The sequence below is a fragment of the Cyrtonyx montezumae genome, unplaced genomic scaffold (genome assembly GCF_038088225.1).
Source record: "Cyrtonyx montezumae isolate F1298 unplaced genomic scaffold, pur_monq_1.0 scaffold_19, whole genome shotgun sequence".
Lineage (NCBI taxonomy): Eukaryota > Metazoa > Chordata > Aves > Galliformes > Odontophoridae > Cyrtonyx > Cyrtonyx montezumae.
In genome coordinates, this window is record NW_027071925.1 from 586,197 (window position 1) to 601,917 (window position 15,721).

At 47.0% G+C, this 15,721-nt stretch overlaps 1 protein-coding gene across 1 annotated transcript in view; it reads left to right on the forward strand.

Annotated features, from left to right (window-relative positions):
• The window catches only part of DNAH9 (dynein axonemal heavy chain 9), a 180,951-nt gene extending 165,470 nt beyond the window's left edge, over window positions 1–15,481 (forward strand). The window contains exons 67-69 of the mRNA XM_065735131.1: window positions 2,016–2,198; window positions 8,915–9,304; window positions 14,976–15,481. Of these exons, the coding sequence (XP_065591203.1) occupies window positions 2,016–2,198; window positions 8,915–9,304; window positions 14,976–15,203 (801 nt within the window). The 3' untranslated portion in view covers window positions 15,204–15,481. The remainder of the gene's footprint in view (window positions 1–2,015; window positions 2,199–8,914; window positions 9,305–14,975) is intronic.
• The last annotated feature ends 240 nt before the right edge of the window (window positions 15,482–15,721 follow it).

The following is a 15,721-nucleotide window of genomic DNA, read 5'->3' on the forward strand; positions in this document are numbered from 1 at the left end:
TTTCCAGACGAACCCATCCGCTGTGCCCGTGTCTCAAGACTGATCCCAGCTCTTCCTCTTGAAACTCACAGCTCATTAAAATCTGTCCCTAGCATTCGTAGAAGCATCTGAAACCAGCAAACACTTGCTCAGTTTTTTATTTCTGCAGATTAAGGCTCCTGTTTCAAGCTCTGCAAATGAAAGAATGGCTAATAGAAAGTGTAAGTGAAGGCTCTGATTTCACACACTCTGATTTCCTTCTGCTTGCTGTGTTGCTGGGGCACTTACTGTCCTTGCCTGAGGGACACTCAGATGGGCAGGCATGGTCAGTTTTCAGTTCATGCTGGAATTTGAGGTGAGAGAAATAATTCAGAGTTTGCAAAGCCAAAGAAGATGCTCAAAGAAGAGCAAATGGATGTACCTCTCCTTCCCTCCCCACCTTTTTGCCAGTTAACTACCATTCAGTTCTGTGGCCAGAGCAGAACTATCAGTGAGTGATCCGGTGGTATCACAGGGCTTGGCTTTGCTGTGGATTCCTGCAGACAGCCAGGGAGCCCTCGTGGGCTTTGTAATCTCTGAAGGAAGCTGCCTGGAGGCAAGCTGAGCATGGCCCTGCTGCACGGCCTCCTGCCTCGGGGGTGCTCCCACCACTCGTGTTCTTCTGGGAGTGATCTCTCTCATTACCTGACTTATAATGGCACCGGCCGTGCCCCTTTCACTCAGTCCTTGCTAGAGAGTGAGGAGGGAGTTCTCTCATTTGGGGATTTCTAGCCCCTTGTTTGACTGAGGTGGTTATAGAGATCTTGCAGGGAGCTGCTGGGAAGCTGTCTTTTTTCCTGAGGCTTTGACAAGTCCAGTTACTCCCACAGGTTTCTGAGGCCACATTAGAGAAAATGAGCCATTATTGTTGTGAGTAAAATCAGAGCCAAAGAGATTTGCAGGGGAATTTCAAATTATAGGGTGTTTCAATACTGCACCTCAGGTGCAGCTCAAGAGCTTTTCCAGCTGAGCTTTAGCTTCAGCTTCAGCCACCTCGTTGGCTGCAATAACAGCCCACGCTTCGTCACTTCTTCATAGCTCTGATGTGTGTGAGTGGAGGGTTTAGGAGAGCAGCAATTGGGAGCAGAGTCTGGAATATGGATGTCAGAGGGCATGGCAGTGAAGTTACCCAGGGGCTGCCTCTGCCAGTGGCTGGAAGCTGTCATTGACACATGCTGGCCAGCATTTGTACATCAGATTTTGGAAATATGACTGTGTAACACACTCAGAAGTCCTGCTCACGTTCCAGCAGCTCATCAAGGGAACTCAGAGTGTGAGAGACTTCCACACCAAAGTGGCCACGCCAAGGTGAACCTGAGCAATGTAAATGTAAAAATGTAAAAGACATCATAGGTAGACAGCGATCCCATGAAAATTAGGGACTTCCTGGCTCGTTGTGAACTGGAAAGGATTTTTCTGTTTAGATTCTAGAAGCATCCTTTAGTGTAGTTTTATCTGTTTAGTAATATAGGGCACCATTTCTAAACCAAGCTGAGCTGTTGACCAGAAAACAACTTTCTTTCATTGCACTTTTCTTCCACAGCTCTATTAGTTCAGAACGCAGCTTAAAATTCAGTTTGATATAATCACCTCTCTCTATCAATATACCACAGAAAAGCACCTCATGAGCTCAGTTATCCTGAGGCTCAGCTGAGATTACAGCCCCATCAGTCTTTCTGCATCAAGTCTGACCTTAGAAGAAGTAAGAGTGCAGACTTGAGACTTAAGGAGAGAGAAGAATGTTATGTGTCACCCTGATTTTTTTACGCCATCGTTTTGAAAGCATCTCATCTGACATTAACTTTTGTAAGCATTTGAATTTTAGTAGGATGGGGCAAGGTCTTTGAAAGGTGCAGTGCCCAGCGTAGCTGACAGTGATTGTTTTTGGAGACAGCAACTGGCAGATGGAGTTTTCATCCCATGTTCAGACAGCTGTCAGTTGGAGAAGCCCCGCAGGTCATTCACTAACATCCCTCTCCACTCCCTTTGGCACGCAGGTGAAAGCTCTTCTGGATGAGATGCTAGAGAAGCTGACGGATGAGTTTAACATGGCAGAACTGATGGCGAAGGTGGAGGAGAGGACACCGTATGTCGTGGTTGCTTTCCAGGAATGTGAACGCATGAACATCCTCACCAGTGAAATAAAGCGCTCTCTCAAGGAGCTTGACCTGGGGCTGAAGGTAGGAGCTCGTGGAGTAGAAGGGGTCACACTCTGTATTCAGCACTGCCAGCTGCAAAACCCACTTGACTCCATGGGAGAGGATTCACGGATGGATTTCAAATGGCACATTGTCCCCAAGCCGTGAGCACAAACATTGGCTGGGGTTAAAGATACACGTAATAACAATGTCTTCAGGCACTTCTGTCTGCCTGGTATTGTAGCACAGCAACAATAATTCTCTCAGAAACAGAGAAACAGCCTATTTAAAACTTAGCCAAAAAAATCACACCTTTTCACAAAATGTCCAGTTAATGGGGGAACTTGTAACGAGGTCTCATTAAAGGCAAACGCCTTTCAGCAAAAGCTGAAATCAAAGGAGAGATTGGCCTTGTGTAAGGACACATGAGTATCCACAACCATGAGGCAAAAAGGCTTTAAAAAAACCAAGAGCTTTGCAAAAGGGATAAAAATCCCCTTGCTGGGTGCAAGTCAATTGTAAATGGGAGAGGGGGAGGGTCAGGGATGGCTGACCCTATGGAGATGCTGTCCATGATTGCACCTTGCACAGTACCTTCCTCACCCTGATAAGAAACTGGACTGATCTAGGAAGGTCATCTCTGTGGCTCTCTAGGGGGTGGTTTTGGCCTTTGCTTACAGGGAATGGTGAAGGGTTCTGGGGCTGACAAGACATGCCAGGTAATATGCAAGCTTCTGGGTTCAGTGGGATGCACAAGAGGGCTGTGCTTTGAGGCTGCGTGCAATGGGAAAGTCATCTGCTGAATTCCCTCCTGGGCACACGTTGGCATGAGATATCCCAGGCTGCTGCCTTCCCATTAGAGTATAATGTGGCGTAGAGCAGTTCCTTGGGCAACCTGCTCCCACTGAGCCCACTTTGAGCAGAGGAGGATTGGATCTGCAAAGGCAGGCACAACTTGTGATGTCCTCAATGCACTGCAGTGCCAGTGCATGAGGACCTTCCCCAGCCGTCTGGAGCTGCTTTTCTCCTTCACTTTGTCATCCCTAATGATTCTTTGTAGTGGCAACGTGCTGCATGTCCCTTAGAAAGGGAATTGTGGCTGGAGGTCATGGCACAGGGCCGGTGGCTTCAGAGCTCTTCATGGTATGGAGCAGCAATTAAGGACAGCAGTCACTGGGCAGTTCCATGATTTCCTGAAAGTCAGGTTGTCATCCTCTTCTGCCAAAATCTCAGCTCACAGAAACACTTTGCAGTGCATGGGGGTCATCACGCTTGAAGGGACTGCAAATACTTTGTCCTGACCCCATAGAAAGGACTGACAGGGGAGGATGGAGGACCTGCCCTGAGTCCGCATGGTAGTGCCAGCCCTCTGCTGAGGGCACCTTTGAGGAGGGATCTCCAAATGCTGTATCTGCAGTGTGCACAGAGGTGCTAGGGCTGGATTTGGGATTTCAGGTGGCTTCACCTCAGGGATGAGACTGAGCTAAATCCCTGCCATGCTGTGAACCCAGCAGCCTGGGCCAGTGCTAGTGCAGCACTTCTGCATTGTGTTCACTGCTGATGCTTGCTGGCTTGGTGCAAGAGGAGACATATCATGTACACTTGGTTGTGGCCCCGTATGCAGTGTTTATGTGGTCAATTACTATAAGTATATTTCCTTTATTTTCTAGCATGAGGCAATGGAATTGAAAATCCTGTTTCTTGAGACAGGTGGAAAGAAGTGATTTAATGTTTCACTCCTCCAGCACCAAACATGTTCTAGCTGTGACTCAGACAATGTGTAGTGATTAGATTTAGTATGGATAAGGTTAAGCTGTTTAATATTGGTAGGGGAGTGAGGAGAAGCAGGGGCCTAGATAAACCCTGGGCAATGTATACCATGGAAATCAGGCAGTAATACAGGGGGCCAGTTTCTCCCCAAAGCTCTACTGTGAATCATGGCAGGGAAGTGGGACTGCATCTGTAGAAAAGGCACTGCTAAGGACTGCACGTGTTGGTCCCTGCAGCATCAGTACTGAAGGTGGGATTCAGAGACCAAAAATACAGAGACGGTGTACAGATCTGTGTTACCATTTCTTAATCTTGGGTATGCTGGGGATACTGAATGACCTGAGATACCATTGCTGGGTGATCCTTCTGTGCCTCTATGCAGAGGCTGTATGGGTCCCTGCAGGGCTGAGCTGGACATCGTGCATGGCCCAAATCCCATGCCATGGGTGTCATGTAACAGCCAGGGCTGTCGTGCTGTCTGTAGAGTAAATAACTCCTAATGACGATACTCCACCAGGGAATAGTATAGAAGATGGTATATTTTAAGTAGTTCTATATAAACAGTTATACAGGTAATACAAAAGAGAAGATGGCTCACCTTTAAGATGACAAGGCTCGCAGAGGACTCCACATGGGAGGGATCTCCAAGAAGAGATCCTTCCCTGGTGGTGGTCAGCCCTTAAATGGGGTTTGAGAGAGGAGGAACTAGGCTCCACCCCTTCCACCCACACAGGTATATCACCTTCACCTGTGCCCCCATGGCTGACTTGGTGCTCACCTCAGGTGACCAATCAGTGGTTCAGGCCGTGATTCAGCAGTTCCCATACACTGTCCCAGCCTGACTTCCACACTCAGTTTGGAAGAGGAGTCCTGCTTTCATTTTTCCCTCTGAGAGTGGCTTCTGCAGGATGTACATTAATCTCCTGCACTGAGGTCCTGACTGACAGCGCTCAGAGGAGGAGAGTTTACACAACAGGAGCCACGGATATCAGAACAGAATAAATGGAACAGAGGAAGCAATGCTATTGTTTTTAGCGTAGTATTTTTTGCAATCCTATTGTCTTTAGCTGACTATCTGCTAAGAGGAGGTGATTTGGAAATGTCACAGCTAATTTGAATTTTTGAATTATTCATTGTGTCTGTATAAGGGAAAGCGATTGTTTGGTCCAAAAATAGTAGACATCCCATTAAGAGGAAGAGAAATGGCAGTAGACTGGTGGCCATCAAAAATAACTGGCATGTTATGTTTCAGAGTCCTTTGTTCTTGGTGGCTTCGGTGAGACCAGTGGCTGGGCTGAAACCCTTGTGCACCAGTGTTCTACCCAGCGTCATTTTTGTGAGCAGGTTTTCTATTTTACAGCTTCAGTGAAGGATAAGCCTCCAAAATGAAGGTAGTAAATATTGTAAAATGATACAGTAAGACCAAATTCCTTAAGGCTAGCTGGCATTTTGCTGCATCAAGTGAAAATAACCTTAACTGCAAACACAATTTGTGACAATAGTCTGCTCATCTTGAGGGAATGTCTGCAGGCTGATTAGGATTTCCTTCAAGGGTGTCTTTAATGAAAATTACTCACAGCGTTTGGGGGAAGAAAAAGTAACTTGAATCACTCCGGATGCACTTCAGTATTCGGCATCTGAAATGCAAATGTATGCCTAATTGTGTTTGGGCAACTGTATGGCACAGCAGCTCTAGATGCTCTGAACCCTCACAGGAGATTCCTGCAAGTATGCTCGAGTGCACAGGCTTTAAAAATTGCTTTTCTCAAGCTTTCCTGAGAATTACATTTGCTAATTCATTTGTTTCCTGAAAGTAAAATTAGACAGGATATATGATCATGAGGGTTATGTTTTCAAATCAGTCTGAGTGTGTGTGTGCATTTTGCAGTATTTCTACCCGCTTTAAAACCTTTCCAAGTGCAGATAATGCCTCTGCCTGTCCCTGCTCTGAGGTCCTGTGGTTCTCAGTGTCCTGATGTGACCTGTTGGCCATTGTTTTGGGCATGGTATCACCGTGACATTAACCAGAGCTGCCTACAGAATGGGGAACACGATCCCACTGTGGTGTGAGTTCTCCTGAGATGGGATGTGATGACCCCTGGGGCGGGGATGGAGAAGGAACTGAAATGGGACTTCAGTGTTGGTGTACGAGCTGAGTAACAGGGAGAGCTGTCCCCAGCTGTTGAGCATCTGGTGAGGGGCCCTCTGCTTGGACATGGTCACACTTTTCTGTTGCACGGGTTTTAATTACAGATCACTAAATCTTCTTAAAATGTGTTCTAAATTGAACAACCTCAGGTATCTCCAAGGAAATGCCTGGGGCTCACACTGCCTTTCTGTTTCTTTACCACCATGCAGCAAACACCTATGTATTGCTTGTGTTTGACCCTTGTTGTTCAGAATTACTCAGGGCTTTAAAAACCTCTTACCAGGTATCCTGCAGTTTGGAGGTTCCCCACAAATGTGAAACCACTGAACAGGAATGGAGTATGGGAACGTGGGCTGCTCCTCGAGCTGCAGCTCTTCCTCTTGGATCAGGACTAATTGCAAATTGTCCTGCTTCCACCAAGCCATTCATGTGACCTCACTTGCTGCTTCTAGCTTAAAACAAATAGTCTTTAATTTTCTGTCTGCCACAAATCCACTGGGAAACCTCACTTTTAACTTGTTCCTTCCTGCTCCTGCTGCCTGCCTGGGCCCCACGCTGTGATCTTGTCCTGCTGCAGCCTGTCGGTACATCCTGCAGATCAGAACTCTGTGGGGAAACAGCATGGTCAGTGCAGCAATTGTAAAGATTTTTTAACTGCTGGACCCTGACAGGCTTTGCTAAACACGTGTCAGGGGTTGCTCTAAAAGGATTTCAACTTTTGCTAAAGCCTCATGGATTTTCGTGGCCGCAGCAAAGGGCACCTCTGCTGCCCTTGTGGCTGGAGGCACTGAAGTCCTGTGAAAGAACAGTTGGAATTTGTTAACGTGAACAGACTGACCCAATTCCCTCGCCCTCGTTTTCAGCAGTGGCACAACTGATTTCAGTTAATCTTTCCAAAAACACTCAGCCTGAGGGAAAGAGAAATTGTAAGTCAGATGAATTTTAGCAAAATGTTCAGGGGACAAAAGTAAGTATTTAATAATGGACGCAGCGTTAAGTGTGTCTCCAAACTGCTATGGTGTGTTGTGCTCTCTATCTCAGCATGGATTATGCGAAGATTTAAATTGTGAAGGACATCACAAGTTGTGCCTGCCTTTGCAGATCCAATCCTCCTCTGCTCAAAGTGGGCTCAGTGGGAGCAGGTTGCCCAAGACCATGCCCAGTTGGGTTTGGATGGGGACCTCACAACCTGTGCCAGTGTTTGACCACCCTCACAGTTAAAAAAAAAGTTTGTACTTTATTTCAGCAGAATTTCCAGTATTTCAAGTTGTCCCCACACCCTCTTGTCCCATCACTGGGCACTGAAAAGTGTCTGTCTCCATCTTCGTTACTTCCCACCATCAGATATTTCTGGGCATGTCCTGAATCCAAGCTCCCTGCTTGCTGCAAACGTTCCCAGGCTGCAAGACAGGTTGGCAGAAGGGGACCTCTATCCTGAGCAGCAGAGGATCAGCTATTGCTGTCACTTGCTGCTCCCTCCTGTGCTGCCATCATGGGTGCTTTGGTGGGCAGAGCTGCCATCTCCTTGCCATGCACTGAACCTATTTTGCAGCTTAGGGGGAGCAGGAGTTTTCCTCCCACTGCTGGAAGTCACAAGCTTCATTGGTTGTCACAGTCTCCATTTCCCACCTGGTAGGCACAGCCTCTGCCCCTCCTTTGACTCATCAGGGAGCTGAGGCTCCTGTTGTAGCTAAAGGCCCTCACAGAAGATCCAGCTGCTCTTTCTTAACATCTCCGATGCTAAACGGTCTGCTGATCACCTCCTGCAGCTCTTTATTGGTGGCACAGGTCCTCCAACAATGTTAGCATGCAGACAGTGCTGCAGTCATAGAGGCCATCTGCCAGCCTGTGCTCGGCCCCAGCTCTCCCCCAGCTGCTGCAGGTGCTACAGGGGACTTTGCCCTGTGGCACATCATCCCTAAGGCCCAGCAGCTGTAGGCCATCCCCAGCAGTTGCTGAGCCCTGTCCATTGCCCCACAGACTGCTGCAGCTCTTGTCAGTTGCAGTGCTGCCATCCAGGCAGCTCTTGCTTGGATTGAAGGTAATTTCAGCTGGACTCAGCAGGAGTTTTCTTAATGATCAACTATCAAAAGTTCAGACACTGGGACCCTGCTGCAGAGTACCAGAAATTCAAGAGGGATGTTGTTATGCAGAGCCCTTTTTATGACTGTGCAGTGATGCACTTTTCCTCCTGTCTGGGCCAACCTGATACGTGTTTCTAAAAGCTTTAAAAATAGTGATCTGCTGGTAGAGGAAAAGCCAAGACTCTTCTGTCTCCCACTTGGCTGAATCATATCTTAATTTGTTGTGTGTTCCCCTGCTGTGAAAGAAGCTGTGATTACATTTGAAGGCAAGATGTGAATTCAAAAAGAAAGACTTGCTGCAAAGTAATAAAGGAGGAGGGGAGTGAGGGGAAGTGGAGTTGAGGAGGGGGACAGGACTTGGTATAACAAATATTTGGACAGTTTTCTGAGTAGATTACCAGAGACCTGCTCTGATAGCATTGGTGGGGACAGCTCTGCATCTCTGTCACTGTGTCCTATAAAGATCTTCAGTCAGTGAGAGAAAGCAGAACCAGCACTGGGGCAGCTGAATGACAGCCCTGCTCACTCTCACCCTTACACAGCTTTTTCTTCAAGTAGCATTTTTACTGCAGGGGAGATGAGGAAATATGAAGCTGTAGTAGATGGTATTCGTGAAAACCCAAAACTCATGAACACATTTGCAGTATGTGAACACTGGGGTGCCATGCTCTTCCACACTTGCTCAGCCTCTGCTTCCAAGCAAGTTTTGTTCAGATTAAATGTTGCTACTGCTGACTGTGCCCTCTCTTTCTCAGGGAGAGCTGACCATGACAAGTGACATGGAGAGCTTACTGAATGCCCTGTTCCTGGATATGGTGCCTGAGTCCTGGGTGAGGAAAGCTTATCCTTCCACAGCCAGCCTGGGAATGTGGTTTGCTGACCTCCTCACTCGCATCAAGGAGCTGGAGACTTGGACAGGAGACTTTTCATTGCCTTCTGCAGTGTGGCTTGCTGGATTCTTCAATCCTCAGTCATTCCTGACAGCCATCATGCAGTCCACAGCCAGAAAGAATGAGTGGCCTTTGGACAAGATGACCTTGCAGTGTGATGTGACAAAGAAGAACCGGGAAGATTTTGCCAGTCCTCCTCGGGAAGGGGCTTACATCTGTGGTTTGTTCATGGAGGGGGCACGCTGGGATGCACAGGTGAGCTCAAGACTTTCATGTCAGTAGTTGGCTTGGACGTTGTGCCCTCATTATTTGGTATTGTACTGCAGCCTAGGCAGGCACTTGTCTAAAGTAGATGTCTGTGCTGCCTTTGTAGGACTGGGAAAGAACTGGGATGCAGGTCCAGGATGGTCAGATGGGTCATTGTTTGATGGTGATGAAGGGAGATGAAGGTGGCCATCTCATGGTGTTACTAAAGGCAGAAAACGGGGGGTTGTCTCAGGACTGAGTTGTCCATGCATCATATCATGGTTGTGCTGCCTTCAAAAGTTACATTACACTTCTAGTGTCACTGCTCTGACCCCTGCTTAGCTGGGAGAGGATCGTGATTTCCTGCATCTTCGTATCTCCACAGCACATACAAATGGGTTGTATGTGCCAACTCCAGACCACCCTCCTTCTGCTGCTGAGTGCTGCAGGATGTCACCTGCATAGATAGGGCTTGTGACCAAAATTGAATTGCATCCTTCAGCCATCCCCTGAGGGTATCGGGTAAAGCCAACCTGCACCAGGCTCAGAGTGTGGTGTGGGGGACGCAGGTCCTGGACAAGCAGGCATCAGTGATGCCTCTTGCACTTCTTCTCTTCTCTGGATATGGCCCAGTGCCTTTCAGCTGCAGCATGTCCAGCCCAAGGGCAGCCAGGGTGAGAGCCTGGAGAGGGCACACCGAGAGAGAGACGCTCACTTGCTGCTTTGTGCCTGCGTCGCTGTCAGTGCTCCTCTTAGAGCACGCCTTGTGCTGCAGCATCCCAGTGGAGCACAGCTGTGCCTGTCATCCCTTCTGACAGTTGTCAGCTGTTAGGAGTTCAGTTTGCCATTAGGAGAGCCATTAGGCTGACAGATCCCCACTGGGCTTGGTCCTCTGCGTTGCCCAGCCTGTTAGTACCACAAATCCCAATTTGTGCTACACATGAGAATTAAATGACAGTGATTCATGCAGTTCTTCCTCTGGGCAGTTAGTGCACCACTCCTGCTGCCAGTGATCTGTGAGAGAGTGAGAGCTGATCAAAGTGGGTCACCCAGAACTTAACTTATCTGTGTCAAGTTTGCCCTCATGCAGGAGCAGGCTTTGCTTTTAGAGGCAGCTCTTTAGAGCCTTAATCTTAAAGATCCTCTTGTTATCTGCTGTGGGGCTCAGTGGTAGGATGCTGACTAGACAGACTATTCTATGCTGCATCCCATCCTGGCCCTGCAATGCAAATACTCCCGATTTATGTTTCAGCTTTCTCTGTGCAATAGATTTTCACAAAGGATAGGAAATTAGACAATGATAAGAACTCACATCCTGGTGGCATTTTATCACAAATCCCTGGGAAGAGCCAAACAAAGAATGATTTCTCTCTGGGACCCAACCTCTATGTTTGGGTCTGGAAAGGCACTGGCAGTGAAGAACATGGTCAAAGACTCTGTCAGAAGGCTACCATGAAGATGAGTATCAGGGTCAGGTCTTCTCCCATATTGGTTTTGGCTCTGCTGACAACAGAAGTTACTGGGGCAGCATGAAGGCCAGCCTGGTCCATTGCCCAAGCCCTGAGCCTGTAGTTGCTTTCCTAAGCCTTTGGTTTCCTAAGCCTTTGGTGTGGCTGCCATACAAAAACCCTTGCAACTCTTGGAGGTCACAGACCCCTGCTATAGGAGCTCTGGATTTCAGTTACCCTCAAGAACTAACATTTTAAGGTGATACAAATCATCTGCACACAGCAGAATAGCAGAAGTTTTAGGACATCCCAGTCTTGCATGTCAAATGCTCCATTAAAAACAAATTCCAATGATTTCTGTTTCCTGTTACCATCATTACCACCATTATTAGAAAACGAGTGAAGAAGTTATGGTGGTGCAAAGGCAGCATTTTGGGGAGCACTTGGCTTCTCTGTCCCCTCCAATAACTTGTATGGGTGACTGCTTTCAGCAGGACTGTTTCTCTTCAGAGACCATCAAGACTCTAGTAATTGTATTTTTCTAGTTACATTTTCCTTGAGATTGAAAGATACTGAGCAATTACATTTATAGAACCATTCATAATCTCTGGGTATCATGCTTCAATTTATTTCAGTGAAGAAAATAATATGTTCATATGTTGCTGCAAACACTGAAATATCATTTCCAACCAGTGGAACTATTCATTTTACCTGTAATCCAGTAAGCACCAGTATACATTAATGGATGCAGAATTGTTAAAACTGCTGCACAGTTATTTTGGGTTGCATGCTCCTTCCAAATTAATCCTTTAGTAAGAATGGCAGGTCATGTTTAGAGGAACTCTTCTGGGGAACTCATTGGCTTTTAAAATAATATTTCACAGTTAGATTTTGTCTCCAAAAGGGGGAAAATTCCCTCTATGTTCTCCTACTCACATTTTTCTATTTATTTAAACATTTATGTTTGCCCTTGGGTGTCTTAAATTTATAAAACATTCATTACTAAACGGCAGGCAGCTATTAAATGAAATGAAACCAAGCAGGTTATTTTGAGTCCTCATGATCTGTTGCTGAAGCACCATTAAAGTCAGTGGGGCTCAGTGAGAGATAGTTAGATGGGTGACACTGAGACAGTTTGTCTCAAGCCCTGGGATTCCTGGCAGTATTGCTCCCCGTGATGGAGGGTTTGCTGCTGGGTGTATGCCCTGAGGGTGCTGTGCCTCTGTCATACCACACTGCCTAGACCATGAGCGTCCAACCTTTGGGCTTGCCTGGGCCTCACTGGGTGAGGAGGAATGTCCTATTTGACCAAGCTACTGCTCTTTTATGATGGTGCCACTGCATCAGTGGACAAAGGGAGAGCTGCTGGTGTCATCTAGGTGGACTTCAGTAAGGCCTTTGAGATGGTACCTCACAACATCCTTCTCTCCAGATTAGAAAGATAAGAATTTGATGCGTGGACTGTTCAGTGGATGAAGATTTAGGTGCAGGGTTGAGGCCAGACAGTGGTGGTCAATGGAGATTGGTGACGAGTAGTGTCCCCCAGGGGTCAGTGCTGGGACTGATACTCTTTAATGTCTTTATCAGTGACATTGACAATGGGGTTGAGTGCCCCCTTGGGTTCCATGGACTTTCTAAAACCACTGCCGTGCAAACCATGGACCAGTTTTCAACCAGCAGTGAGGCTTAGAAGGGACAATATTTGTGGCAAGGAACTGTCATAGCGTGCATTTATTTGGTGACTGCAGGAGCTCATCATCTTTGGGAACAGTTGCACACTGCTTATTTTTCACCTGAGATGCTTCCCAAAAGCTGATATAGATGAGAACAGTGTCAATGTGCAGCCCGGTGCTGCAATTTCTGCCCATCACAGCTTGCCTCGACCTTCTGCAGAGGCACTGAATACACTCTGTGCCTCAGTTCTGAAACTAATCAGGAATAAAGAATCATCTCTCGCTTGGTTTTCCTGAACAGAGCATCTTTAGGTCTTCTCCCTTGCACACACCCATGGACAGCTCTTCTTCTCACGCCTCATCTCCAGCAGAAGCCACAAACCAGTCTCTGGACCACTTGGAGTGATGTTCTGGCTACACTGCTGTCGCATTTGGCAATAGAAAGCCACTTTCCTGCAGACAGAGCCGACTCTGAAAGGCAGCCAAGCCATGCAGAAGGGTCTGGTGGCGTAAAGACCTTAAGTAAGCAGCGGTGTGGATGCACCTGTGCTAAGAACATCTCAAAGTGGAGTTGAGTGGGATGTTGGCCCCTGGCCCACTGTGTGTGTTCTTGGGTCCATCTGTCATCATCCCTGTCCTGGGACAGCTCTTCCTTGTCCTTTGACCCATTGCTGTGTGACAAGGTATTATGTCATTCAGATTGCCTTTTGAGGAGCCAGGTGAAAAAGAAGTGAAGATTTCTTTAGGATCTGAGACCCGGAGTTCCCTGAGCATGGAACGGTGGCTTTTTGCCGGGTGTACTCTGGCAGTAGTTAGAGAAAATTGCTTTCAGAATGGAATTAATTTCTGATCATGAGAGCGATAAAAAATGCAAATGCAAATCAGCCGAGACAGAACATGGTGATATGTTCCGTAGAGATACCTCCAGCAGGTATCAGATCTTGTTAACCAAGGAACCGGTAGAATATATCTTGAAAATTTGATCTGAATTACCATCAGTAAGATAAAAGTTCTGATCAAAATCCAACCTCGGAAATGAAAGATGTGGGTTTTGAGAGCATGTAGTAATGCCTGAAAAACAGCTCCTTCACAAGGTATCATAAGAATTATTTAATGTTTGTTCAGGACACTGGAAATTACAAAATCCTAAATCAGAGCTGGATTTGTCACTAGCTTAGTAGAACAGATGGTTTTAGTACAATTATACTGAGGTGTATTGCAAGAAGGATTATTTTTCTTCACTCATTTGCAGAACTAAGCAAACTGTTGGAGAGGTTGAATCTCGCCCCACAACTCTGATCTGAGAGCATTTGAAATAATAATGATATGTGAAGCTAAGCTGCAGAGAGAGGCAGTTTCTTTAGCACTGAGTTTTATTTCCTTTTCTGTATTAGTTTTGATTTGCTCTCTCTAGCCTCCATTAAGCAATTTTGCAGACTTTCCTGGAAGTTGACTGATGTGGAGTGCATTTTATTGTCAGAAAGAGAAACATAAGTTGCCAGAGATACCTGAGTTAGCGGAACCAGCTAATTTCGTGCCCTCACAGCAAACCATCTTTCTCCTGACTTGGGCAGCCTGCTGAGCAAGAGCATTGCTTTGGAGAGGATAATGCAGGCTTGTTTAAGATCATATTCCCTCAGAAACAGTCCATCAGAATCTCCTATGGAGGTGTGAGCACCTGTGAGAAGGAGACAAGCCCCACAGTGCCTCTGGGGCCCTGTAAATCATTTCCTCTGTTTGGTAAACAGTGCAGAGACATATCCCAGGTCATGCTCAAAGCTTGGTGGTGTGCTGAGACACTCAGTTGGTGTCTATAGTGAGCACTGCTCTCCAGTCAGAGCCCTGCTCAGGTGTCTGCAGCTGGTCCAGGCACCAGCAATGCTCACAGAATCACAGAACCAGTGCATGGCTGTGGTGGGCTGATTGCCCCCACTAACTCAGGCTGCCCAGGGTCCATTGGGGACCTCCAGGGATGGGGCACCCACAGTTCTCAGGGCAGCAGTGCCAGGGCCTCACCTCCCTCTGGGAGTTTGCTCCTCACATCCAACCTAAATCTCCCCTATTTTAGTTTGAAACCACCACCCCTTGTGCAATCACTGTGCTCCCCGACAGAGTCCCACCCCAGCTCTCCCATAGCCCCCTCCAGGCAGCCTCACTCCCCATGAGGTGATTCTGCTCTGACAAAACCTTGACTAGGAGCTGCATGAGAAAGATGGTGCTGGATGCAGACAGGGTGTCTAGGCTGCACATCAACATAGGTACGAAAACACTGTTCCCCCCAAAATTTCTGCTGAGGTGTTTGTGGGTTTGGACGCCTGGGAGAGCAGGTATCAGTTCGTACTGGTCCCCTTGGAATAAGCAAACTTGAGGGCAGTTTCTGTTGAATCAGGGTAGGTGCTTGATCCAGGCCATGCTTCCCTCAGGTAGGCTCGTTTACCCCCTGATCTCAGGGGAGATCTCTATTAAGACTTGCTCATGTAACCATTATCATTGATCACACATATCAGACTACGGGAGGTGAAGATTTTGGCAATCTAAGACCTCTTCTTTCCTTTGCAGACTGGGATAATCACAGACGCCAGGCTCAAGGAACTAACCCCAGCCATGCCTGTCATTTTCATCAAAGCCATTCCTGCTGACAAGCAAGATACCCGTAGTATGTACCCATGTCCAGTATACAAAACACGCCAGAGAGGACCAACTTATGTGTGGACTTTTAACCTTAAAACTCAAGAAAACCCATCCAAGTGGGTGCTTGCTGGTGTGGCACTGCTGCTCCAGATCTAGGCTTACCAGCAGAGAGCCTCAATTAACATCTCTAACGGTGTCCTCAGACAGTTTTGGGAGCAGTGTTCTGAGGCTGACATCCATAGATAGTTCAGTGATGTGTGAAAGTCTTTGGACTTTGTTCTTTCCTGAGCGTGAACGTTTCTTTGCTTTCTGTATAACGTTGAACCCAGCAAGTGTGGTGGATGTTTCTTGCTAATATTCCTGCAAATGTTATAACTGTCGAAAATAATACTAACATCTAATGTGATTAATGTATTGAACAGTAAAAATACAGCCTGGAGTTTAAGAAGAATTTTTCACGACAGTGGAAATTTTCTAATGAAAATCATTGTGCCTGGCCTAGTATTGCCTGGAAGCCAGCATTGTGAATTTAATCATTCAAACTTTCCCTCTCGAACATAGTGCCAGATTGCAGTTTTATGGACAGACTCCAGGGGGCTGTGACCAGACCAGTCCCCAAAGTCAGTGAGCATCCTGAGGCCCAGCACAGCTGGCCCTGGCAGGCTCAGGTATTG